Source organism: Phascolarctos cinereus, unplaced genomic scaffold (genome assembly GCF_003287225.1).
Source record: "Phascolarctos cinereus isolate Bilbo 61053 unplaced genomic scaffold, phaCin_HiC Scaffold_5;HRSCAF=322, whole genome shotgun sequence".
Classification (NCBI taxonomy): Eukaryota; Metazoa; Chordata; class Mammalia; order Diprotodontia; family Phascolarctidae; genus Phascolarctos; species Phascolarctos cinereus.
The window spans coordinates 275,293,613-275,321,488 of record NW_027555958.1 but is presented as its reverse complement, the minus strand read 5'-3'; the positions used below and the strand labels follow the sequence as shown (position 1 = coordinate 275,321,488).

The 27,876-nt window shown below is 35.4% G+C and overlaps 1 protein-coding gene across 2 annotated transcripts in view; it reads right to left on the bottom strand.

Annotated features, from left to right (window-relative positions):
- The window catches only part of HELZ (helicase with zinc finger), a 288,871-nt gene that overhangs the window by 68,791 nt on the left and 192,204 nt on the right, over positions 1 to 27,876 (bottom strand). For both annotated transcript variants that reach the window (XM_021000986.2, XM_021000987.2), the window contains exons 20-22: positions 21,957 to 22,140; positions 19,297 to 19,525; positions 5,923 to 6,127 (exon numbers count right to left, since the gene is read on the bottom strand). In XM_021000986.2, coding sequence (XP_020856645.1) covers positions 5,923 to 6,127; positions 19,297 to 19,525; positions 21,957 to 22,140 — 618 coding nt within the window. The remainder of the gene's footprint in view (positions 1 to 5,922; positions 6,128 to 19,296; positions 19,526 to 21,956; positions 22,141 to 27,876) is intronic.

Genomic DNA, 27,876 nt, shown 5'->3' with positions numbered 1-27,876 from the left:
GAAGTCAAGCCATTATTTTTACTTAAGGTTCTATCATTTTTTAATCTTCAATGAAAAATCATTTCAGAATAATATACTTACTTGAAGATAGATACTAAAGCTATTCAACTTCTAAACAATTCTATTCTCATGAATCAGCATTAATGCATGATGATCTTTTTTTCCATATTCCAACTAGTGATACATCACTGACTGCCAGTAAGCTGAAAGGTGACTAGTATGATGTGTATCCACAACTACAGCGGCACAATACTCCTTGGATTAGCATCATTGTTCAGAATGTAAAAAATTATTACAAAAAATTAAAAGAATGTCCTTTAAACACTACAATGTAATAAAAATAATGACTATAAGAACCATAACTAAAAGATACAGACTTAATAGAAGACTTAACAATGAAACCTAAATAATGAATGGGTCAAAGAATAAATCTTAAAAATGATTAAAATCTATGTGAAAGAAAATAATAGGATTTAGCAGCTTCTACATTAAGGGACCATAGGGCTTGAAATATGATATTCCAGAGGTCAAAGGAGACAGGATTAAAACCAAGAATCATCTACCCAGCAACACTAAGTATAATCCTTCAAGGGGAAAAATGGGTATTCAGTGAAATAGAGGACTTTCAAGCTTTTTTAATGAAAAGACCAGAGCTGAATAGAAAATTTGACTTTCAAATACAAGACTCAAGAGAAAGATGAAAAGGTAAATAGGAAAGAGAAATAATAAGGGACTTATTAAAGTTGAACTCTTTACATTACTAGATGGAAAGATGATATCTGTAACTCATGAGACCTATCTTAGTATTAGAGTAGTTGGAGGGAATATATACAGACAGAGGGCACAAGGTGAGTTGAATATGAAGGGGTGATATATAAAAAATAAAACTGAGGAGTGAGAGAGGATTGTACTGGGAGAAGGAGAAAGGGAGGGGTGGAATGCAGTAAATGGTCTCAATAAAAGAGGCAAGAAAAAGCTTTTGCGGCAGAGGGGAAGAGGGTAAGGTGAGAGGAAATGAATGAATCTTACTCTCATCGGATTTGGCTTAAGGAGGAAATAACATACATACTCAAATGGGTATGGAAAGCTATCTTACCTTACAGCAAAATAGCAGGGAAGGGGATTGGGGGCGGGGTGGAATGACTGAAGAGAGGGCAGATTGTGGGAAGTGGTAATCAAAAGCAAATACTTTTGAGGAGGGACAGGGTCAAAGGAGAGAATAGAATAAATGGGGAGTGGGATAGAATGAAGGGAAATACAGTTAGTTTTTCATGACAAGGCCATTATAGAAGTGTTTTGCATGAATACACATGTATAACCTGTATCAAGTTGCTTGCCTTGTCAATGAGGGTGGGTGGGCAGGGAGGAAGGGAGAGAATTTGGAACCCAAAGTTTTAAAAATACACGTTGAAAATTGTTTTTACATGCAACTGGGAAATAAGATAATAAATACAGGCAATGGGGTATAGAAATCTATCCTGCCCTACAAGAAAATAGAAGGAGAAGGGGATAAGAGAAGGAGGGGGTGATAGAAGGAAGGGCAGATCAAGGGAAGGAGTATTCAGAATGCACACCATCTTGGGGTGGGAGGAGAGGAGAGATAGGGAGAAAGTTTGGAACACAAGCTCTTGTGGAAGTGAATGTTGAAAACTAAAAATAAACAAATGAATTTTTTTTAAAAAGAGAGATTAAAAAATTAAAAATAAATTAAAAAGAAGAAAATAAAAGAAAATAATAACAATTAAACAAGTTACCTAAATTTCTGGGATGCAGTTAAAAGTCCTCAGAGTATATATTTACAAAGTTGGGGAAGGGGAAGAGGATTAATGAACTGAATATGAAATTTAAAAATTAGATAATGAACAAAACCAAAATAAGCACAAAGGAGGAAATCTTGAAAATTAAAAGAAAAAAAGATAAAATGGAAAATAAAATAAAACTATATGGGTAGGAGGGGGAAAGGAAAGGGATAGGCATTTATTAAGCACCTACTATGTGGCAGGCACTGTGCTAAGTGCTTTCTAAATATAATCTTCTTTGAGATACACAACAACCCTGAGAGATAGGTGCTATTATTATCCTCATTTACAATAGAAAAAACAGAGGCAGATAGAGATTAAGTGGCTTGTCTAGGATTATACAGGTATTAAGTGTCTAAGGCTATATTAGAACTCAGGCCTTCCAGATTCCAGGCCCAGCACTCTAGCCACTACATCACCTAGGCTCCGTAAATGATTAGGAAAGCAAACAAAAAGCTGAACTTTTTAAAAGACTAACAAAATCAGTAAATATTTAGCCAACCTGACTGAAAAGAAGGGGGATATCAAATTACTGAAATTAAAAAATAAACAAAGGAAAAGACACAACAAAGAGAAAATTAAAAGAATTACCATAACCTATATACAAAATGCCAGTGAAGTTGAGAATTTTTTAAAAAGGAGGGTTATCTAAAAAATATAAACTACTCAAATTTAAAAAAAGATCTTAATCAAATTTCAGAAATCGAATATAGCCATAAATAAACTATGAAAGGGGGGAAAGTGCCCAAAACAGAAAGATTTACAGGTAAATTCTATCAAAAAACTAAACTACAATTAATATCTAAACTACATAGTCATTTACTAAATGCTTACTATGTGCTAGACACTGTGCTAGGCATTGGAGATGCAAAGAAAGAATAAAACAGTCTCTAGTCTCCCAAGTTTACATTCTAATGAGAGAGACAAAAATGTAAGTAAGAACGTATGAGATATATACAGTGAAAACAACTGGGAGAACCAGGAAGACCTGCCGAAGATGCTAAAAGCATATCTAATTTGAAATGTCCAACAGGAAGTTTGTAATGTGGGGCTGGAACTCATGAGAGAAATTAGGCCTGGATATATAAATCTAGGACTTATCTGCATAGAGATAAGTGAATTCATGTAAGCTGATGAAAGTACCAAATAATATAATACAGAGGAAAAAAAGTAACCAGCACAGAGCTTGGGCATAACTCACAGTTAGTGGGAATGACATAAATGATGATCTAGCAAAGGTGATTGAAAAGGAGCAGACATTCAGGTGGAAGGAGAACCAAGACAGCAGTCATGAAAATAAAGGAACAGAAGGTGTTTCTAGTACAATATGAATCTTTAAATCTCATTTAAATCTCATTATAACATTAAAGATGAAAATTTTAATATTTTATGTGGAATGCTGTCAAAAGCAAAATATTACAGAAAATACTGGGAAAACTGGCTTGGTGTCATTTGGTGTCATTTCTGCTAACCATTTTCTCTTAGTGATTAAAATTTGGGGGCTGTGGGAGTAAGTACCCCTCAAATTCTGTACCATAAAATCTTGAAAGGGTAAAGAATATCCTTTTACATCCTGTCAACTTGAAAATTAGGTGCATGTCTCTAATTCAGGATGTGAGCAATAAAAAAAAATGTTCTGAATGCTATTTACAGTCAGAAATCAATGGTAGGTAGCAATAAGAAACAGAGTAATGAATTTCTAGAAGGTAAAGAAATAATTTTAGAGGAAGCTGCTTTGGCTTTTGTTGTCTATGAAACAGTGAACCATGTTGTGGAACAAAGGAAGCCATGCTATTAATCACCCTTCAACAATTTATGGATTCAGCAAATGTGAGTGTCTACTATGTAAAAGGTACTGTATTATGTGCTGTGGAAATTACAAATCTGTAGAATATATACTCCTTGGCCCTAGGAACTTGCATTCTAATTGCAACAAATGGATTCAAAACATGGTTTCCTTCATTTTATGAGAAAGGTACAAATTACTGAAGAGCAAGCTTACATCATAGGTGTAACTGATGAAAACAAGTTCTAGATCATAATTTGGGATGAATGTCTAATTTATGCCTAAGTCTCACATCATCTGCACCTATTAATTATTGTACACAGTACAATAATAGATGTTTATTCACATGGCTATCCAAAAATCACAAAATTATATTACACTTATTTGGTTTAAGAAGGCAAACATTAATGTTTTAGACAGATTTTCATAAAAATAAAATTGTGAAACTATAAAAAGTCTGTGATTATGTGAATACACAGATAATGTCTGATGTCATAAGGCATAAGGAGTTGTCAAAGGCACACAGAGGTTAAGTGACTTGCCCTGGGTCACACTGCTAAGAATCAGTATTTGAACCCTATTTTTTTCTAACTCAAAGACCAACGTATTCTCCATTATTCTTTACTACCCCTATTTCTATGGTTAAAGGTTTAAAACAAAATTATCTAGAAAATTCACTTAATTAGAACATATCATTCTCTAACACCAGAAAAGTAAAGCATTATTATAACTCAAATAGTTTCCTCATCATCAAGAAAACACAGTATTCTATAAGCACACACATTAGTTCTCTATTCAATCTTCTACCTATTTAACTGAGAATTAAATAATATACTTTGTTTCTTTGAAAGATCTGTGATTCTGTTAGCTTGAGCATGCCCTCCCCAACGATGCAGTAGAAATGCCTTCTGAGTTACTGTGGCCAGAAAAAATATTTAGTAGATAGTCCTTTAGTGACTCCAATTTCAGCTAGACTCAGTTAATAGCACATAATTTATCTTTGGGCCAATTACTCAGAACTACTCCAATGGCAGAACATGCTACAGTTTTCATTCTACTGCCTTAGCCTTTGTAATCTCCAAGTGACTTCCATAATTCTCTGTGAAGTATCAAAACAGGACTTCAACAGAAAACTAAACAAGAAATATTTTATTAAACATCTAGCAACTCGTGTGTGTATGTAGTATATCTTTCAAAGCTAATATGCAAACAAAATCAATTGCTATTCAATCAGATAAAAGTGAATTAGAAATACTTCACATTAAATCTTTATAAATAATATTTTCTATGACTGTTTTATATCAATACTTTTTATCTTTTTTAATAAACAATAACATCATTTTAAAAAACCTAGAGTAAATGTTAAAGATGCCATTCCTATAACTTCCTTATTCAGTTGATAATTGCAGGTATTTTATTAACAGGAGTCCTCTAAATATATCAACTGCATAATTCCAGGCAGTTAATAAAAACAGCTATAAGCAGACTATCTACAAAGGTCCTGAATTTCCTCCTTTAAATAGATTAATTTCTGTTGAAACAAATATAGGTCAAGCGTTATTGCAACAATCTTTAAAAAGACACGATCCTTTAAAAAGACATGGAGGCAACCTGGGATACTGCAGTGTGTGCTAGGTTTGGACTCAAAACCCTGATTTCTTGTCCTGCCTCTGCCATATCCTGCCTGGGTGACTGTGTAGAAGTCATACAGCCTCTCTGCCACTCAGTTTTCTCCTCTGTAAAATAAGGGGGTTAGTTTCAATGACTTCTAATGTTCTTACTAGCTTTAAATCTATGATCCTGTGATATCCAAGTTCTAAGACTGCATGAAGTGTTCTTTGAAATAATGGCCCATCAACAAAGACCTGTAAACATATTTATTATACTAAGACTGCTATTATTATAAGTCTGCTACAAGAAGAATATTTTAAATAAGCTTGACAAGACATTAAAATTACATTATGTATGCAAAACTCACTAACATGGAAACCTATTAGACAGTAGAATGGGAGATTTAATTTAACTATCACAAGGACACCACAAGGAGTTAGCACTTAATTACTTCTAATGTAGTTGCATTTAAAAGGCACCAATAAAATAATAATAATAACAATAATAATAATAATAATAATAATAAATACTGCTAAGCAGCATCATGTTGCTATTATCTAATGGTATACAAATTCCAAAAGGACTGTGCTTACTAGAAATTTTGAACTTAAATTCCTACACAAGCTACTGAATATGGTTACTAACTAATCTAATAAAACTTTCTTATTTTTCAAGAGCCATGTTTTTTCAATTCCACCTCTTGATTTTTATTAACAAAAATTTTACCTTGGGTGGTGATTGCTGCTGTTTGCTGGCATTTCCCAAATGTTGCTGTCTTAGAGCCCGAGGGATAAATTCAGGAGCAAGTGGATTCAACACATATGTTTTCTTTAGCTCCAAAGCCTCTAACTGAGTTTTGATCTGTTCAAAAGTGATACCATGTAGGCTTTTGTTGTCATGACACAAGGCAATAAACCGCTCCCAAAATTTCCTATAGAAAAGATTTTTAAAAATCAGTTTATCACTGGAAAAGAAGAGATCATGAATATGAACAAAAGAAACTAAATGGACTTTAGAATTGTTTTCCTTGAAAATACAATTAAGTATCTCAAAATTTTAGCTTTGTAATGAACTGCTTCTTGCAATAGGTTTACTTTCTCGTGTATGTCTAGCCTCACTTGCATTAAAGGGCAGAGTTGGTCAACCTTAAATGTGAGAATGAATAATCAACCTAGAATTCAAAATTGGCTCAGATAAGCCATATTGGGATTATAAGAAATGACTAAAGATTCTATTTGATTTTTCCTTTGTTTTAAAGATTTTTTCCAGCATACCAGCTTTTGAAAAATTTAATTTCTTAATTCTTAACTATCTAAAATGAGAATTAATAAATATCATACATGTAAAACAGACAAAGGAATTAAATTAATAATCTTCAAAGGCAAAAGAAATTAAAGTAAGGAACTTACATGGGAAAAGTCCTAAAGAAGGTATTTAGAATAATCTGTCAATCTCATGAATCAGAAAAGTGAACCCAAAAAGTTTAAAAAATTTATTTTATATCCTTCAATCAACTAAATGTTACAAAACATAAAAGATGGCAATTTAAAAAAAAAATTTTTTTGGGGGGAGGGGCTAGGCAATGGGGTTAAGAGACTTGCCCAGGGTCACACACAGCTAGTAAGTGTTATGTGTCTGAGGCCGGATTTGAACTCAGGTCCTCCTGACTCCAGGGCCAGTGTTCTATCCACTGTGCCACCTAGCTGCTCCAACAAATTTTTTTTTTAATTTTTAAAAAATCTATGTGATCATTGCTAAAAATATTTACTGAGTTTCAAAAAAGATTTTAATTGTGCTAACAAAGGAATATGAAAATGGTTTCTTCCATAAACGTGATAGCTTGAGGCAACAAATACAGAAAAGTACATCATAACAGAACAGGAGTAGAGATGGCCAACCCAAATAAATTTTGCAGAGTTTAATCCTCATTTTGAACTAACTATAAGGTATATATACATATTCTTCCATGTTCCTTATTGTCAAAAAATTTATCAGTATAAGTAATGTTCAAATAAGTAAAAATAATCCTATATGCAAATAATTTAAAAATACATTGCTAAAGAAATAAAAATTTAATAAAATACATTTCATTAATCTTAAGATTGCTTTATGTATTGCTAGGAAATAAAGGCTGAATGGCTAAACTAAAATATTATACAAAAAATAAAATTACTTTCCTATTCTTATTGCTTATAGTCTGAAATTAGAGATATGATTATCCTTAATTTAGCATTCAAGAGCTAACAATGCATAAGTTGCTCTACCAGGCCTTGAGGCTGCAGGTTTCCTATACCTGCTACCCTTTTAAACAGTATTCAACTATGATCTCTTATGACCATAAATTCCAATGTGCATCTATACACATATATTGTATATATATGTATATGTAGAAATATTTCTTTTTACTTTTTCCTAAATTAACCAGGTATTAATTTCACTGTCATTTCTTATTCTATGAAATAAGGATGGAGAACATGTTTAGCTTTTATTTCATTCACTTTAGATATGAGTATTAAACGCCTATATTTTGTTTACCTTTCCAATTTAAATAAACCAAATGTTTGAACTCATTTGGTTTTTAAACTACTTTTTAAAATGTTATATACTACTCTACTTATACTCACTATTCATTTGCCCTAGTGTCACCAGCCCAGACACGCACAGTTAACCAGCAACTCTTTATCTCACAAAAAAGCCAGTAGGCCAGAAGATCTTTTGTTTACAATATGGGAAGATCTACACTCATTGGCTGTATTCAAGCTAATGAATACTTATGAAATAACTTTGAAAGATTCAGCAGGTTAAGTTAAGCATTTCAGAGACAACTTTAAATTTACATTTCTCTCATAGACTAATTTAATGAATACCTTCTAGTTACTATATTGTTTTTCCCTATTTTATGTACTTCTGATCAAACTTTATGCCATTTTAGCCTCGAAAGCATCCTGCTTTCTAATGGTGTGAAGTGCTGAGAAAATGTTTTACTTTTTTCCTCTATGTTTATTGTGCTTAGCTAGAATAGCTATAGAAAATTTAGCTTCGTATTCTTATGAGGTTTCTTATGGAATATGTTGATAATAATCTCAATCTCCCCATCACTAAATGAAAGAATTATTGTTGATAAAGTGCTATATTTCTTTGAAGGAAAAAAAAAAGATATGTAAAATAAAAGGCCAGCCAATGTAATGAGGCACACCTGAAAGAGTTTCAGAGGCAAATCTCTGAAGTATATACAGGGGCATCTGGATACTGCACAAAGGTGGTTAACTTGATGAAAGATGAACACCAAAACTATGCTTTTTCAAAATCAAATAAACTGCTATAAAATCAACTTAATCTATTACTAGTTACTTTCATGTGTTTCTACGTTGCTTATTTTAAATCTTTAAAAAAAGGACAAAATCTTATTAATCATAATATCCAATAATTTACAATGCAAATTCTGTTCCCCAAGATAAGAAACTACAAAGAATCACATATGGGTCTGAGGCAGTAACTGTTTGACCATTTTTGCACTGGACAACCTCACTGCATGAATAAGTTCATTGTTAGTTTAAAACACTCACATTCTGGAAAATCATGCCAGCTTATTAAAATGTTACCGTATTATTCCTTTCCTCACTCTACACAATTCTTGTGACTACCTACTATAGACCTGATTTCCCAAACTATTCAACTTTTATATTTTTAAGGGGGTAGAAGGGTGGAACTTGAAGGGAAGTCCATTATGCTATAGCCCTCTATGAGTATTCCAATTTCAGAGTAAAAAAGAAAATTACCTAACAATAACAACAACAAAACACATAGGATACTGTTTAAACTAAGTGCTCATTAAATATATGATTGATATTTATAAATGCTATATCAATTAGTACTAGATATTGGGGGTGAGGGAAACTGATAAGTTCAAGTAAATAAATCATTTTCCAAATCTCATTTTAAAGTGCTTAAGTTAATATGATGACAATGAGACCTTACATTTATGTATAATATTTTATGGTTACAAAGTACTCCTGTATTCAACACTACTTGCAGCTTGCAAGAATCAGAGAGAAGAAAGAGGACTTCAGCTGATTAAGAAGGAGAAGGAAAATGTGTAGGTGATTTGGAGTGGGGTTGAGGCTCATGAAGAATGGAAGAGGAATTCAGAGAGAAGAAATTTGGAGACATTTGGATAAATTTAAAGGAGATAAATCTCAGTCCAGATTCTATTTATAACCTCAGTAAGAGAAGATTATAGGAAAAGGAGCAAGAGAAGCAATAGGATTAAGGAGTAAGAACTTGAAAAGAACTCAAGGAGAAGGAAAAGAAAAAAGAAGTTGCAAGTCAACCTAAGTAAAACAAACTAATAACAAAAACAAATTAGTAAACTGGTAGGTAATAAGAAATTGGTGAAATAAGACATTAGTGCTAAGTGGAAAGGAAGTAGGGAATGACTGTAAAATTGCTGAAACAAAGGAAGAAACCTGGATATGGTTATTGAGTTGTCAGCTGCAAAAAGGTAACAAAGGATTTTTTTCTGAGGTAAACACCTGCAAGTAGTTAAAAAAAAAAAAGGCTGAGAATTTCAACCAGCATAAAAAGATCAAATCTTGTAGTAACTTAAAATGGGTGTACAAAGTTTATATTTCTGCCACAGCCAAATGACTGCCAAGTTCTAAACACAGGAAACAAAGTGATGGGACTAGAAGAATACCTTTCCAGAGGTTAGTTAGCAGAAACAATACAAATGCTACTTTGAAACACTAAATCATGAAAAATAGCTAAAATGGTACCCATTAATTGGAAAAAGGCTGGATAAATTGTAACATATAAAGGTAATGGAATATCATCGTGCTGTAAGAAATGATGGATTCAGAGAAATCTGGGAGGACTCACTGAACTGAAGCAAAAGTGAAGTAAACACCCAGAGAATAATTTATATAGTTGTTGGAACACTGTAAAAGAAAATAACTTTAAAAGATCTAGAAACTCTAATCAAAGCAGTGACCAACCATGAGAAGGACTGATGAAAAAGCACTGCTTGACAGAGGTAGGAGACTTAAGGTATAGAATGAGATAGACATTTTTGGACAAGGCAAAAATGCAAATTTCTTTTGCTTGTTCATGATTATTTGTTATAAGGGTACTATAAAAAATGAAGGACTATCAATAGTGATCTCTCCCCCAAAAATAAAAAATAAAGAGGGTCACTGTAGTATTTTTTAAAATCCACAAAACAGAAAGAGAAAGAAAAGCAGGGCAGCTTCAAAACTAATAAGTTGAATTTGGTATAATCTGTTAAAAATACAAGCTATATTTGAGGTTTCATGTACAATCCTCTTTTTCTGTTTTGTGTACAGTACATTGATTATGTTATTTAACATTTTTCAAGTTCAGAATAACAAAACAAAATTAATTTAAAAATGGAAGCAGGAGCTGCTTGGAGGAGAAACTTGACCTTGTCAGAACATTGATGAGTGGAAAAATAGTAAGAGGAGTAAGGGAAGAAAAACATCAACTGTATACTTGGAGCTAAAAAAAAAAAAATTAAGCCCCTTCCTGAAGAAAATTGAAATAGATCCTTTCGGGAGGCTTTTGTACTTCTGCTATATCATTCCTTGGAGCATAAGTAGCTATTTCCTTCTGAAAGTGTCCAGAAAGTGTACTGAGGCAACTTTGATCAACAAAAGAAATTTGTTGTCTTTCTGGGGCTGGGGCACATTTCCAAGATACAATATAAAACCTCCCAAGATATGCCAAAAATGGATAATTACTAGTCACTTCTGGAGATTGCCAGGAAGAATTTTGATATTTTGAGAAGTATCACCAAGGATTATGAAGTCTTATGCAAGAAACTGAGGATCATAGGAACACAGGTTGTATTTTCCTCACTGTTGCCCACTGAAGGCAAAGATCTAGAAGAGATAAAAAAAAAGTTTGGAAAGTAAACAGCTGTATATGAAAGTGGTGTTTGAAAATGGGATTTGTATTCCTAAATCACAGCTTTAAAAAAAGGTATGACTTTTTGCCAAAAGTTGAAATAAACCTAACAGAGGCTTGTAAGTATGTATTTGCTGGTTATCTTACAAATCTAATCAAAAGGTCTTTAAAATAAAATTAAAGGATGGGAGAGTGATATCTATGTATATCCACCAAGCCACATAACATAAAGAGTAGCTACAAGGAAAAATAGCAGTTGAGACATCCAGAAGTTCATAGAAAAAAATACCAGAAAGGTGCAATAGTATCATCTGAAATATCTAAACATAAATGTCCATTGAGTAAGTAACATAAAAGACCTACAGGTCCGAATGCAAGAAAGTGATATCTGATAGATATCACTGAAATTTGGTGGGATGAAATGATGGAATTAAGCTCATGAGTGGAATATGGCCCTAGAAGACTACACCTTATTTAAAAGGTACAGGATAGGTAAAAGGTGGGCATTATGGTAACGGTATAATCATGCAAGGAAACTCTAACAACCTAAGGGGGGAAGGGGGAAGTATGATGGAGAGCACCTGCATAAAGATCTACTGAGGGGGAAACAAGCAATTTTGTCACTGACACATACTACAGACCTTCTGGACAGAACAAGTAAGTAAATGAAGAGTTTCTGAACAGAACACAAGCCTGACACAGTTATGATATAATAATTCTAGACAACTTAAACTACTTAGAAATCTGAGAGAGCTCTTTCTGCCAAGATTAAAACACCTAAAAACTTCTTTGCTTGCTTTAACAATAATTTCAACCTTCAAAAGGTGAAGGAGCTAACAAGATATTCTAATACTGAATCCGACTCTCACTAACAAGAAAGAACTGGTAGCTAGAGTGGTAATAATGAGGATCTTTTGGACAAATGACCAATTCCTCTAAAAATTTATCACAGAGAAGAAAGTGAAGCATATTCTGACATGCACCCGTGACTTTGGGAAAGCAGATTCAAAGATTTCAAAGGAAGCCAAGGTAGGATTGTATGGACTACAATTTCACAGAAGTCAGCCTAAAAGGGATGGTAAATCCTCAAGAATATAATTCCAAAGATTCAGAGGGAAACAAGTCTGATGAAAAATAAAACTGAAAGTTGTCTGAAGAGACTGGTGGGGATTGCACAGGGAACTTATCAACTAATGTGGATTTAGAAAACTCATACTAAAGATGTAAGTGAAGGCAGGTAACAAAGGATGAATATAAGAATATTACAGTCTTAAGGGGCAATGAGGTGGTACAGTGGATAAAGCTCTGTCCTTGGAGTCAGGAGGACCTGAGTTCAAATCTAACCTCAGACACATGACATGCACTAGCCATGTGACCCTGGGCAAGTCATTTAACCCCAATTGCCTCACTCCCCCCCCAAAAAAAAGAATATTACAGTCCTGTAAAGATAGATTCAGGCGCGCTAAAGGTCAGAATGAGCAGAGGCTAGCACAGGATATGAAAGACAACAAAAAAGGATTTGTTTCCTTGTTTTTGTGGGAAAGAGGAAGATCAAAGAAGAGGTAGGACTACCATTTAGGGAGAAGGAGTTTATGATAACTAACAAAAGGGAGAACACATAGATGGCTGATTCTTATTTTGCTACTGTTTTCTCTGAAAATGACATTTTCAGCCTTAAATTAGAAAGGGCAGAACAAAAATTACAAATAGAGAGTTGATACCCAAGATAAATAAGGTGAGAGTAAGAAAGCACCCAGACAGCCATAATAAATTCACTCTCAAATAAATTATATCTTAAGGTACTGAAAGAACTGGCAAGTGAAATTTCTGAGTGTCAGTGACATTTCAAAAGACTGTGGAGAATGGGAGAAGGAGCACAAGACTGATAATGGTCAAATGTCTTGACTTTTAAAAATTGGAGGAGTGGGCAAGAATAGTCTCCCAATTATAGACCAGGGACCCTGACTTTGATTTCTGGAAAAAGTCCAGAATGAATCATTAAAGAGGAATTTAATATACATCTAATAAAAGAAGCAGAAATTAGAAAGAAGCAGCACAGCTTCATTAAGCATATGTTATGACAGACTAACCTCAATCATCATCATCATCATCATCATCAATATCATTAATTTAGTATGTTATGGTTTGCAAAGCACTTTACGTATGTTGTCATTTGATCTTCATAACAATCCTACGAGATAGGTATTATTATCCCAATTTTACAGTGAGGAAACAAAACTAAAAGAGGTTAAGTGACTTACTCAGGGTCACAAAGCTAGGTGTCTGAGGCAGAATTTGAACTTGGGTCTTCCTGATCAGTGGTATACCTAGAGCCCTAGTACACCACTATTTTGATGAGGTTACTAAACAAGAGTGGTACTGTACATATAGTCTATCTAGATTTTAGCAAAGTATTGATACTGTAATTCATACCATTCTTCTGGAAAAGATGGAGACATATGGACTAGATGGTAATCAAATCATCAACCCTCAAGAATTCTTAAGCACCAACTATGAGCCAAATACTACCATGCTAAGAAATAGGGATGCAAAAAAAAAAAGATTTCCTTACCTTTACATAGTTTACAATGAAGCCAAGGGAGATAACATGTACGTACATATTTATATATAAAATAGACACAATGCAATATAGAAGTGAAGACACTAAAAGGAAAGGTATCATAAAGAAAGTGGCTTTTGAGCTGAACCTTGAAGGAAACTAAGGATTTTAAGAGTAAAGGGGAATAGCATTCTTGACGTGGGGGATAGTCAATACAAACACATGAGAACAAGATATGTAGTGTTGTATATAAAAGAACGGCAAACTTGACCATTTGAATTGACCACAGTATATGTGAAGAGGACTAATGTGAAAACATAGGTCAGGTTCACATTGTGAAGAATTTAAAATATAAGCTGAAAGGAAAAAATTATATTTGAACCTGAAATTATTAGAAGCCAATGGAGTTCATTTTTAAAAAAAAAATTAAATAGATTTGGAAACGGTTGAATGATTGAACAGAAGAGTAGTTAATGACTCAATGCCATTTGGCAAGAGGTCTCCAGTTGAATGCCTCAGGGATTGCTGCTTTGTCTACCAGAACACCAATAAATTATCTGTAGATGGAACAGAGCCACATATAAATAAATTCAAATTTTTTTGTATTTGATTATATATGGTTTTTTTCTGTAATACATTTTACTTCCTAATTATGTTTTGAGTTAAACTAGTTGGGTAATAGCCTTGGAGGTGTTTGTTGACAAGATAGAAGAGATGACTACCACAATAGAAGATGGAGTCACCATCCAAAAAGATCTTGACAGGCTAAAGTACTGGCTGAATTTAATAAGATGAAATTCAATAGTAATAGATGTAAAGTCTTAGAGCTAGCCAAAGCAATGATGATATAACGTCCTAATATTAAAAACTGGGCCTAGATGATTGTGACTATATAATTTTAGGAAGAGTCATTCATCTTCCTCTGAGCAAAAAATATCTAGTGCATGGAACAAAATGAGAAATTAAACCAAGATGAATGAAAACACCATTATAGGAAAGGGTAACTATTAGAAAATGTGGGGTACAGTAAATTGCTGAAAATCATTTAAGGCTATCCATATTCTTAATAATTATTCCTAAATATTGTTTATGAATGTTTTATTGCTCCTGATGCATGATGCTCTACTCTATACATGAGCTTGAATATGTTTTATCATAAATCAAATGGCAAGTACTCTGTAAGCTCTAAGTAACAAGTACAAATTAACCAATTCATTAAGTAGAGTCTTGTCTACATTTCTATAGTTAATTCTAATCATTTACTTTCAATTCACTTTTGTCCCTAGAGGATGAAAAGGAATGATAACCTAAATTTCACAAAATATATCAAAATTTGAAACAGTGTCTATGGCAATATTTTCATTTATTGATACCTGTAATCCAACTTTAAGCTAAAAGAACAAAGTGGCATAGTGGATAGACAGCAGACTTTGAAACCAGGAAGATTTGAGTTCAAGTTCTGTCTCAGATACATGTTGGCTGTGTGACACTGAGCAAGTCACTTAACCTCTCAGCACCTTAGGCAACAAACTCTCTCAGACTATCAGTGGTAGTCCTATCACTGCATTGGTAAAAATTTCCTTACCTAGGAATCCTGCATACCAATGAAATCATACGTGTAATCTGCTTTCCTTTAATTAACACATCCATAAACAGAATCTCTAAATCATGAATCGGCTAGTGGCGTATTCTTTCTTTTTTTTGTTTGTTTGTTTTTGGTTTTGGGGTTTTTTTTAGGCAATTGGGGTTAAGTGACTTGCCCAGGGTCACACAGCTAATAAGTGTCAAGTGTTTGGTCTGAGGCCACATTTGAACTCAGATCCTCCTGACTTCAAAGCCAGTGCTCTATCCACTGTGCCACCTAGCTGCCCCCCCCTTCTTTAGGCAATTGGGGTTAAATAACTTGCCTAGGGTCACACAGCTAGTAAGTGTCAAGTGTTTGGTCTGAGGCTGGATTTGAACTCAGGTCCTCCTGACTTCAGGGCCAGGACTCTATCCACTGCGCCACCTAGCTGCCCCTATGGTATATTCTTTCTAAGGATATCTCTATCTGTTTGAGTTTTAAGCCGTCGTGTGAAGGGCATTAACTGGGCTTGGATAAAAGGTCAGGGAGCTAACAAGAAAGAGTGGGAAGAGAATATATGCTACTTCCTCAGGAGGAAATGCTTCCTCCCTAGAGCTACCCCCATTCCTGCACTTACCAGTCAACTGAAAACAAAATCTCCTCTACATCTCATTGCTGTATCACCCTCTTCTAGGGTGAGAAAAGCACCTTCTATGAGACACTCCTGGCATGACTACCCTCCAGATGGGACTGCCTTCTGTGCTACCCACTCCTCTTTCTCTCACAAAAATTTTCTAGGGACTATGAGAAGCCATGTGACATAGTACAGTCATCCTCAAAGTCGGGAAGACCTGAGCTTATGTCTTGCATATGACATATATGGAGCTATGTTACTTAATTTCTTATTGCCCAAAGGCAACTTTCTTAAAACTTTAAATTGCAAAATAATTGTGCATAGGATCATAGATTTAGAGCCAGAAGGGACTCAATCAAAGACAAGTGACTTATCTACAATTGTACAGTTAGTGAGTATCTGGAGCAGGATTTCAACCCAGGTCTTTCTGATTCAAAGTACTAGACCCTATCCATTATCCCTCCATGCTGTCTTTAGATTGGCATTGGCAGGGGTTTCTTCACATAACCAGCCAACTAACATTTATTAAGTACCTACTATGTGCTGTTCCCTGTACTAAGCACTGGAGATACAAAGAAAGGCAAAATCAAAAATAACCATCTGTCTACCCTCAGGGAGCTCATAGTCTAATGGGAAAGACAATATACAAACAACTATATAAACAAACTATATACAAGGTAAACTGTAGATAATATCAGAGGCAAAGCACTATGATTAAGAACTGGGAAAGTCTTCTCAAAGAAGATGGGACTTTAGCGGAGTCTCAAGGGAAGTGAGGAAAACCAGGATGTAGAGAGATGAAGAGGGAAAGAATTCCAGGCATGGAGAAACAGAGGGATTGTTATGTGTAAAGAATAGCAGGGAGGCCAGTGTAACTGGATAGCAGAGTAAGGCCAATATCACTGGAAGGGAGTAGGGTATAAGAAGACTGAAAAGGCAGCAAAGGGCCAGGTTACAAAGGGTTTTGAAAGCCAAACAGGATTCCATATTTGATCCTAAGGGTTATATGGAGCCACTGGAGGTTACTGAATTGGGTGGAGGGGGAGGGATCTCGGTCAGACCTCAGCTTTATGAAGATCAATTTGACAGCTGAATGGAGGATGGATTAGAGTGGGGAAAGACTTAAGGCAGGGAAACCAATTAGCAGGCTATTGCAATAGTCCAAGAACAAAGTGGTGAGGGCCTGCACCAGAGTAGTGGCAATGTCAGAGGAGGGAAGAGGATGTACATGAAAGATGTTACAAAGGTATCAAAGACAGGACTTGACTAGTGGATTGAATATGGAGGGTAGGAGGGTCAGGACTTGAGGATGTGACACCTAGATGGTGAGCCTGGATGACTAGAAAGATGGTGGTACCCTCAACAGAAATAAGGAAATTAAGAAGAGGAAAAAATTTAAGAGGGAAAGATAATAAGTTCTGTTTTGAACATGTTGAGTTTAAAATGTCTATAGGATATCCAGTTTGAGACGTTTAAAAGACAGCTAGAGAAGTGGGCTTGGAGGTGAGGAGAGAGATTTGGGCTGGACAAGTAGATCTGAGAATCATCTTCATAGAGATGATAACTGAATCTATGAGAGAAGATAAGATCACCAAGCGAAATAGTATACAGGGAGAAGAGAAGGCAGCTTAGAACACAACTTTATGTGCCCCCACTGCGAGTGAGCACGACAGGGATACAGATCAAAGGAGAAGGAGATGTATTGGTCAGACAGGTAGGGGAGAGAACCAGGAAAAAACAGTGTCATGAAAATGTAGAGAAAAGAGAATATCAAGGTGAAGAGGGTGATCAACAGAGAGGTCAAGAAGAATAAGGATCGAGAAAAGGCCATCAGATTCAGCAATTAAGCAGTAACTTTATACAAAAAAAGTTTCAGCTGAATGATGAGATCAGAAGCTAGACTGCAAAGAGTAAAGAAGAGAATGAGATGAAAGAAAACGGCAGCACCTGTTGTAGACAGCCTTCTTAAGGAATTAACACATAAAAGGCAGGAGAAATAAATAATAATTAGCAGAGATAGAAGGATCAAGTGACAATTCAGAAGACACAGACATGTTTGTAGAAAGCTGGAAAGAAGTCAGTAGATAGGGAAGAACTGAAGATTAGTGAAAAGGGGACAATTATTAGATGATATAGGGGACAATGTGCTGGAAAAGATGGGATAGAATGGGATCACCTGAGCAGGCAGGGGAGTTATAATTAAAGGCCCAAACAAACAAATAACAGGTAGGGCTAGCTATAGCTCTGCCAAAATAAAGATTTTATTTTTAAATAGCCCAAGTAGATTTCCTTTATATAAAACATTTATGTCTCCTGGGACATATGAAAAAGAAAATGTTGCCACATTTACTTCACAATGCATTCTTGACTTTACAGGGGGCTCCATCCAAACAGATCTATCTTAACAGTACTATACAACAACAATATCATACAATAGGCAGATAGTGGTATAATGGATAGAGAACTAGGACTGGAGTCAAAAAGACAAGTTCAAATATGGCATCACTCATTTGCTAGTTATGTGACCCCTGCAAAGTCACAGCCTCAGTTTTCTTGGCTATAAAATGGGGATAATAACAGCATCTTCCTCTCAGGGTTTTTGTGAGGATAAAATAAGAAATGATTCACAAATCAAAATATATAATATAAAATATCAGCTACTAGTATTATTATTATTGACAATAATAATGAAATAGTTATCCATGGAACATTTCAAAGCTACTTAGACCATGTTTCTGATCCTGAATTCACTTTGATAGGTAGTATAAGATTTGTAAAAATTTTATGTAAATCTTAGCACATTTTTCTTGCATAAAAAGTAAACTTTTCATAATTCTTTCTGTTCGAGCTATACACACATAAACAGATATGCCGTTTCAAGAGTCAAAAGTTCAAACCCAATACCATTAAATTCAGAATTTTAACATTCAGATAAATGGTATAAGGCATATTAAAAAAAACATTTAGTGTCTGTTTTGATAATGTTCTTATATTAAGACAAAAAGCTTCTTACAATTTATGTCTGACCAAGGCACTGATAATAATGTTTAAAGAGCCATAAGCAGAAATAGAAAGATGACAGACCATTTTAGTCTGGAAAGATGACAGGAGCTTTTGAAGGAGTACAAATAACGAATGCAAAGAAAAGGCATGGCAGAAAATGCCTAAGAAAAGAAATTCATCATATCCATTATTTATACTGCTAGAGGTTACTTAAAACTATTTAAGGACTATATTCACAGACAGGTATAAAATTGTTAAGATACTGAATAAGTCAAGGAAATAAAATTTATATGCTTATATTGCTCAAAATTTATTAAAATGGATCAATCAAATGCTAGGAGGTCATAACATAAAGGCATCCTTGCATTTCTTCCCAATGTTTTCAGTCAACAATATATACACACATACTCAAAATACCTGCATCTTCCAATAGAGCACAACGCAATAGGATCACCCACCACAGCTACCAAGGACTGTGCTCTTGTTATGGCGGTGTTGAGAAGTTTGTAGTTGGACAAAAAACCATAATCCAAATCCTCTGTTGAATCTTCTAATAGTTGCTCTTTCCTTTTAATTGGGGTTTGTTTATGTTTGCAAGTGTGCCGGGTACGTACTGTACTCAGAAACAAAACCCTAAACTGCTTTCCTAAAGAAATTAAGAACATTTTACATTTAATGTTATTAATCAGTAACAAAACGAAAGGATCACATTTTCACAAAATCCAGGAAACTTAGGAATTGAAACCAGCCCCAAAGATCACCTCATACAATCTTCTGTCCAAGGCAAGATTGTGCCCAATACTACAGCAACCCTGACAGCTGGTCATCCAGCTTCAGCTTAAATACTTTATTACCCCATAAGGCAATTCTTTCTACAGTTGTAGAGTTCTAGTTGTTAGCCAAAGCTAGCAAAAAGTTCTTTTGCATGTTTAGTCAAAACCTCTTCCCAATAATTTAAAATTCAGCATCTTAAAATTTGAAAGGTATCTCAGAAACCAATCTGGAGAACCTGTGGCCTCAAGGCCACATGTGGCACTCTAGGTCCTCAAATGCAGCCCTTTACTTAATAATTAATAACTTCCCCTATTTGTTCTATAAAACTTGGACTCAGTCAAAGGGGCACAGTTAAGAAGCCAGAAGGTTACATGTGGCCTCAAGACAGCAGGTTCTCCACCCCCAAAGTCTATTTCTTCCCTTTTAGTCAACAACTTTCAAATATTTGAAGGTATCTATCAAGTCCCTAATTTTTTTCTTCTCCAAGCTAAACATTCTCAGTCCCTTTAAGAATTCCTAAGTTAGAGTCCTGATTCCTCACCATCCCTCCTGCCTTCTAGATATTCTGTAGTCAGTCCCTCCTAAAATACTGTGCCTAAAATTGAAAAAAATACTATGATGTGGTGTGAACAGCACAGAAAGCAATGAGACTTTCAATAATCACTTTATTATTATCACAATTAGCAACCACATCATGCTGATCATTTTCTTTTAATAACACCCATAATATGAGGCAGCATGGTATAGGGGGTAGAATGCCAGTCTTGAAGCGAGGAAGACATGGATTCAAGTCCTTCTGCTGATACATACTGTCTGACACTGGACAAATGTATTATCTTCTTGGTATTTTGGGCAATTCTCTAAGACTATAAATTGTCGAGAATGTGATAATCTTTTCAATAGTGAAATCACAGGTTCATTTCCTAGCTCTATGCTAAATCTCAAAGAACAATAAAATGAAACTGAACACATAATTATAATGGACAACTTTGGCCCCAGAGAAGATTGAGAATATATACCTTCACTACAGAAGTGGGAGATTATGAATATAAAATATTACATATATTCTCAAAGTCTGACAACCAAGTTTTTTTTTCCTGAATTATTTCTTCCTCTTTCTTTTTAAATATTTCTTACTAGGAATGATTCAATAGGTAGGCAAAGAGAGAGGACTATATTTGTAAATGAATGTGATGAAAAGTAAACAGTATGAATACAAATAAAATGTAAAATAAATAAATATCAAAATGGTATCACATAAACAGTTCTAATGAATTCCTACTATAAAGAAAACAAACAAATCACTTAAAATGCATTGAAGTGTCATTTCTTAGGTACAAGAAATTCTTGCTAATCCTGTTTTATGAGTATTTGTCTTCCCAGAATTAGCACTCTCACTATTGGTCAGAAATGTAGCCAAAGATTTTTCACTACGATATGCTTGGGATCTTGAAAATGAAGCAGAAACTAATCACAAAATATCATAAAATAAAGATTAATATCATTATTGCCTTTTATGGATGTAAAGAGGAAGCCAAACATCCTACTAATTCAATATCAGACACAAAGACACAAAAAAAATAATTCCCAAAACATCTCAAATAGAATGTAAATATTACTAGTGTCTTGAAGTAACAAGTTTTTAAATGAAAAATCTCACATTCTAATAGCCAAAAAGAAACTAGCTATAGCAACATTTTATGCTGTACTTTTTTTTTGGGGGGGGGGCTATCTTTTGTCAACATACAGAAAATCAGACACATTGAAATATTTTACTTATACTTCTTTCATTCAGGCAATTGTGATGAGCACTTCTGCACAATTTCATAAAGTATTTAAATTAATCTGGGACCAATCTTTAATATATAGAATAGGCATGAAAATGCTTATGTAATTGCCTATGCATACACACACACACACACACACACACACACACACACACACACACACACACACACACACACATTTAGTTTTTTTGGACCAAGACTCGTGATTTTACTGTGTTAGGGAACTCCTGATAAGGAGCTTCCCCTAAAAATAGGTATCTGTACTTTCTCTGCCTCTTACAGTCTTAGAGAGCTGTCTCAGGCACTGAGAGTTTAATCCCTTCACTCAGAATCCCACAGCCCTGATGTGGGAGAGGCAGCACTTGAACAGAGGTCTAACACCAAAGCCAGCTCTCTATCCACTGCACCATATGCTTCTCTACTTCAAAAATTATGAAGGTGTGAATACAAAGTTTTCAAAAGGCATTTCTAAATATTTACATTTGAGTGACTTCAGAAAACTTAATTGTTACTTACCCTGAACGTTGAGCACTCTTTCCACATTGACATCAGATAATCTCTTTTTTCGAAGTTCTGCACGGATCCTGAACACCTGATCAGCATAAGGAGTGACCACACCTATACTTCCATCATCTAACTTTCCCCAAGCTACAGGCCACTTTCTCCTTAATTCTTCCACACGTTCCACCACTTCAAATACCTTTAAAATAAAAACTGGTTTTTACCACTGCACCTGAAATATCATCTTAATGAAAGCTATTTAAAAACTCAGTTTTAAGTCACAAGATCATTTCACATCTTGGCCAGCACCCCACATTAAAACAGTTTGCTGATATGAATAAAATGGTTTAAAGGATAAATCCCTTATAAAAGGTACTTTTAAAATTTCCAGTTAATTTAGTAGTATAATTAATGAAGATGTCTTTTTGGTCAAGCATTTATATACAGAGTAACACCTAAAGGTACATTATATTTTATTTTATTAATTAAATTTGGTTATAATTTTGGAGATCTGATACGAGTTTATAAATGCTCTGGCTCAAGTGGTGTTACTACTTTCAGAAACAAATGTCATTTTTAAATGAATTTTTTTAAAAACATGAACATTTCCACATATAAAGAACAAAAAAAAGTATTATATATACTCCTGTGAATCTCCTTAAGAATAACTTGGTTTTTATTTTGGGGAGTTGTTTTTTTTTTAAAGTATACTAAGTTCAGCAGATGAATTCCTAAGCTATCCCACTTATCTATATCAAGTTATGTCAACAAACATTTACTAAGTACCTACTATGTAGCAAGCATTGTGCTAAGTCCCAGAGATACAATAAGAAGCAAAACACAACAAAAATTCACAGTTCCCAATCTCAAGGACTTCACATTCTAGTGGGGAGACAATGTACAAACAAGAATATAAATTGAAGAAAATGTCTGAGGGAAAGTACTAAGATTGAAGAGGTCTGGGAAAATCTTGTAGAAACTGCTTTCCAGAATGGCTAGAATTTGTTGTTTGTCCTTTTTTTTAAAGAGAACCAATGACATCATGGGGTGTTGTCTTGACTTGTGTATGAATTGCATTTAATTGAGGCAGAATTGTACAAAGTCATCAACCTCATTCTCTCTTTCTGAGTTATGTAAATCCAGTGGCAAAACGAAAGTCATGACTGGCAATGGTCTGGGATGCAGTGGATGACCTTTGATGTCTTTGATGCCTTGACCAAGCTCTAAGCACTCCAAAGTGCCTGCTTCAGCTGCCTTCATGGCCATTGGAACAAGTCGTTCTCATCCACCCATTCCACTTGGGAAAGCCTTCACATGTTTGGGTAGACATCCGCCTAACTCACCGATCAGTTTGAGGCACGTCAGTAACCCTCAACCTGCTGAGATGGTTTACCAGTGTGTAGCTGCTGTGCATGCTACAGCTTCTTGGAGCCACAGTTGAGAGTTGGGTGAATCTGGTGGACACCAAAGGCAAATGAGGAGCCCTGAAAAGCACTGGGCAAGCCCTCACATCAAGGTACTAGTCCTCCTAATGTCCCATATACCCCCAGAATTTACTAGCACTCTATTTACAATCAATTTACAACTCTACCAGTAGTACATTAGTGTGCCTATTCTTCTTTTTTCATCATCTTTACCAATCTGATGGGTGTGAGATGAAACTTCAGACTAAATATGTATTTTTCTTATTATCGGTGACTTGGTGCCTTTCTTCACATTGTTTTTGATAATCTGCTTTTCTTCTTTTGAGAGCTCCATTTCTACCCAAAGACTCTGTCTTGGAACTGCTTATTTTCTCTCTTTACTCTCTACTGGTAACCTCATCAGCTCTCATGAGCTCAGATGTCAAATCAAATGACTTCCAGACCTATAGAATCAACTTTAGTCTTTTTTCTGAGCTCCAGTCTCAGTATCATGAACTACCTACTAGACAATTCAACATGTCTAAAACAACTATATTTTTTTCTCTAAAACATACCTCTCTTCATAACTTCCATATTTCTGCTGAAGACACAATTATCACCCAAGGTTCATAACTTCAGTCATCCTCAACTTCTTACTTTCTCTTACCACATCCATCCACATAGATGTCGTCTTATGCATTCTATTTTCACAATGTCTCTCACATCAATTCCATTCTCTCCATTCCCATAACCACCACCTTAGTTTAGGTCCTTATCACTCCTCATCAGAACTATACAATAGCAATCTGCCCACTCTAGTCCATCATCCTGCTGCAAAAGCGGTATTTCTAAAGCATAGGTCTAATCATATCACTCATCTGTTCACAAGATTCCAGCATATACCTCTAGGTTAAAATAAAAAATCTTCATTTGGCATTTAAATCCTTTCACAACCTAACTGACTCCAGGCTTTCTGGCCTTAGAACTCTACACACACACACACACACTCTCTCTCTCTCTCTCTCTCTCTCTCTCTCTCTCTCTCTCTCTCTCTCTCTCTCTCTCCCCCCAATAAGCTTGCTGTTTCACATGATATTCTATTTCCCATCTTGATACACAGGCTGCATGTCCTCCATGCTTGGAATGCTCTTCCCTCTCCTCTTAGAACCCCTAGTTTGCTTCAAAGCTCAGCTCAAGTGCCACCTCTGACATGAAGCCTTTTCTAATTTCTCCTAACTACTAGTGCATTTTCCCCAAAATTATCTTGTATTTACTGTATATATCTCTATTTTACATATACTTATTCTATATTCTGTATATATTTACATGTTTGCTCTTCCAAAGGAATATAATTCGTTAAGGGCAAAGACAATTTCATTTTTGTCTTTGTGCTCCCAGCATACAGAATGTGGAATATAATAGGCCCTTAATAACTGCTTATTGTTTGATTAGCAAGTAGAAAAGTACCTTGGACCTTTCCTTTCAGTGAAATAGACTCTTGCTGCATCATTCTACATATGGTGGGCTTTATAGATTACGAGATCAGAGTCATACAAAGCTCTTCATAACCTGGCACCTTTCTACACTGGCCCACTTGCACACATCTCTTCATCACCCATCTCCATGCCTTAGGCACAGACTGGAAAGCTCCCTCAAGGCTGGAAAGCCCCTTGGCTTCCCTGGCTTCCTTCAAGACTACATTCAAATCCCATTGTATGCAGGAGGCCTTTCTTGATCCTCAATCTGCCTTCCCCTCTGAAATTACCTTCATCTTCTCTGTGTATAGCTTATATTGACCTAGGTACATGTTGTCTCCCTCATTACAATGCATGCTCCAAGAAGAAAGGGACTCAGGGAACTAGGTGGCGCATTGGATAGAGTACCAGCCCTGGAGTCAGGAGAACCTAAGTTCAAATCCAGCCTCAGACACATGATACTCACTAGCTGTGTGACTCTGGGCAAGTCCCTTAACCCTAATGGCCTCACAAAAAAGAAAAAAGACTCTTTTTGCCTTTCTTTGTATCCCCAGTGTCTGGTACATAGTACGCACTTCATAAATGCTTGCTGACTGACAAAAAAAGAATGGATCAGTGTTAATGTCTAATCAGTCATTCAAACAGAATTCTATCTGCAGTCACTTTTAAGAAAGTCAAGTCAACAAGCATATATGAAGCATTAAGTGCCAGCACAATACTAACCACTGGAGTTACAAAGAAAAGAAAAAAGCAAAATACAACTATGAATCTCTGCCTTCAAGGAGCTCATAGTCTAAAAAGAAGACAACATACAACTATATGGTTGTTGTCCATCACTCTTGAAGAGGACTATATGACATCACTATGCTAGAGTCAAGTTTCAGTGTATTCAACTGTGGCTGATCAGACCAATACGACCTCGGAATGTTCAACCACAAGTTGGGCACAAATAGTTTGTGTGAATATTTGGGATGGATTTTCCAAGTCTGTGCATCTTGCACTTCTCTTGAGCTATTTCAATTCTGCTTTGCTCATAGAGCATAGCACCTTTTCTGATGTGGATGCGCCACGCTGAGTGGTCCTGTGCCAGTGTCTCCCATGTCAAACAATCACTTCCAAACTTCTTAAGAGAGACCTTGAGAGTGGCCTTGTATCACTTCTTCTGACTACCATGTGGACATTTGCCCTGTGTGAGGTCTCCACAAAATAGTCTTTTTGGCAAGCATACATTTTGCATTCAAACAGCTCATCGGAGTTGTGCTCTCTGAGGCAGAGTTTGAATGGTTGGCACTGTAGTTCGAGAAAGGACCTTGGTGTCTGGTATCTTATATCTTAAGCGATCTTCAGAATCTTCCTAAGACAATTCAAATGGAAGCGATTCAGTTTCCTGACATGGTGCTGGTATACTGTCCAGGTTTCACAGGCATACAACAATGACATCAGCATAATGGCTCTGTAGACCTTCAGTTTGGTAGTCAGTCTAATACCTTTTCTCTCCCAAATTTTTCTTCGGAGTCTCCCAAACACTGAGCTACCTCTGGCAATGCATCAACCTCACTATCAATGTGTACATCCCTGGAAAGTACACTGTCAAGGTAAGTGAACTTATCCACAGCATTCAAAACCTCTACATTTGCTGCAACTGATGGTTCCATGTATGGGTGGTGTGGTGATGGCCGATGAAGCATCAGTGTTTTCTTGGTGTTAATTGTTAGACCAAAATTAGGACAAGCAGCAGAGAAACAATCCATACTTTGCTGCATCTCAGCCTCAGGTAAAGGAAACAGATTGTCCTGTGACAATCACGAGGGGAGGGGAGGGGGGCGGGTCTCTCATTGCCGGTAAGATTCTTACCAGAGTCCTCCTCAATAGGCTGATCCTTCATCTACCAGATGGTCATCTACCAGAGAGCCAGTACGGCTTCAGAAAGGGCTGAGGAATGGTTCATATGGTGTTTGCTGCTTAACAACTCCAAGAGAAATGCCAGGAAAAGAACAGAGGTCTGTACACATTTGTAGATTTGACCAAGGCCTTTGATACTGTCAGTTGTGAGGGCTTATGGAAACTTATGTTAAAATTTGGTTACCCAGAGAAATTCCTCAGCATCGTACATCAATTTCATGATGGCATGCTTGCCCGAGTTCTGGATAATGGACAATGCTCTCGTGCTTTCCCAGTAACCAATGAAGTAAACAAAGCTGTGCGCTTGCTCCCATGCTTTTTAGCATGATGTTTTCAGCCATATTGTCAAATGCTTTCAATAAGGATACACTGATAGTAAATTCTTCAACTTAAAAAGGCTATAAGCCAAGACCAAAATGGAGGGAGTGTTGGTGCATGATTTTCTGTTTGCAGATGATTGTGCATTCAATGCAGCCTCTAAGGCTGTGATGCAACAAAGTACAACTATGTGCAAACAAGGAATTCAAACAAAAATACTCAATAAAGAAACCACCGAATTTTCTGATACCATGAAACAGCAATACAATTAAGTATATGTGAGTATGAAATTTTTCAATATTAATCACTTGTCACTCAAAATAAATGATCATTTTATATTAAAATAACAAGATTTAATGAAGTTCCATTTCAGATGAAAGAATAAGCTGACATTTCCTTTTTTAATTAAGCTATAGCTTCCTATGTTACCATAAAACTAAGAGTAAATCAGAGTTTATTTTTGTTTTTATGCCATAGGTGATTCATAATAACAAATGAAATAACCAGATTGATTCTGTATCATTTTTAATTGATCCTATTTGAACTTGATCGATTTTTTCCTGTAACTACCTAAACCATTCTGTCTCTGAACTTAGTTAAGAAACTCAGCTCTCTTGTACTGAGTTAAATTTAGAAGCCCAGTTCTCTATTCTTGCATTAAGGAAATTTGTTACCCTTAAAAAATACAAGAAGACACCAGGAAGTCTGGTAGTATATTTACACCACCAAGTTATCCTTCAAGGATGTATGGTTTATTATCCAAATAAGTCTGGTTCACTATCTCTTAACCTTGCAGGTGAATGAACTCAAACAATGAGCATTTCTTCATCACAAAAG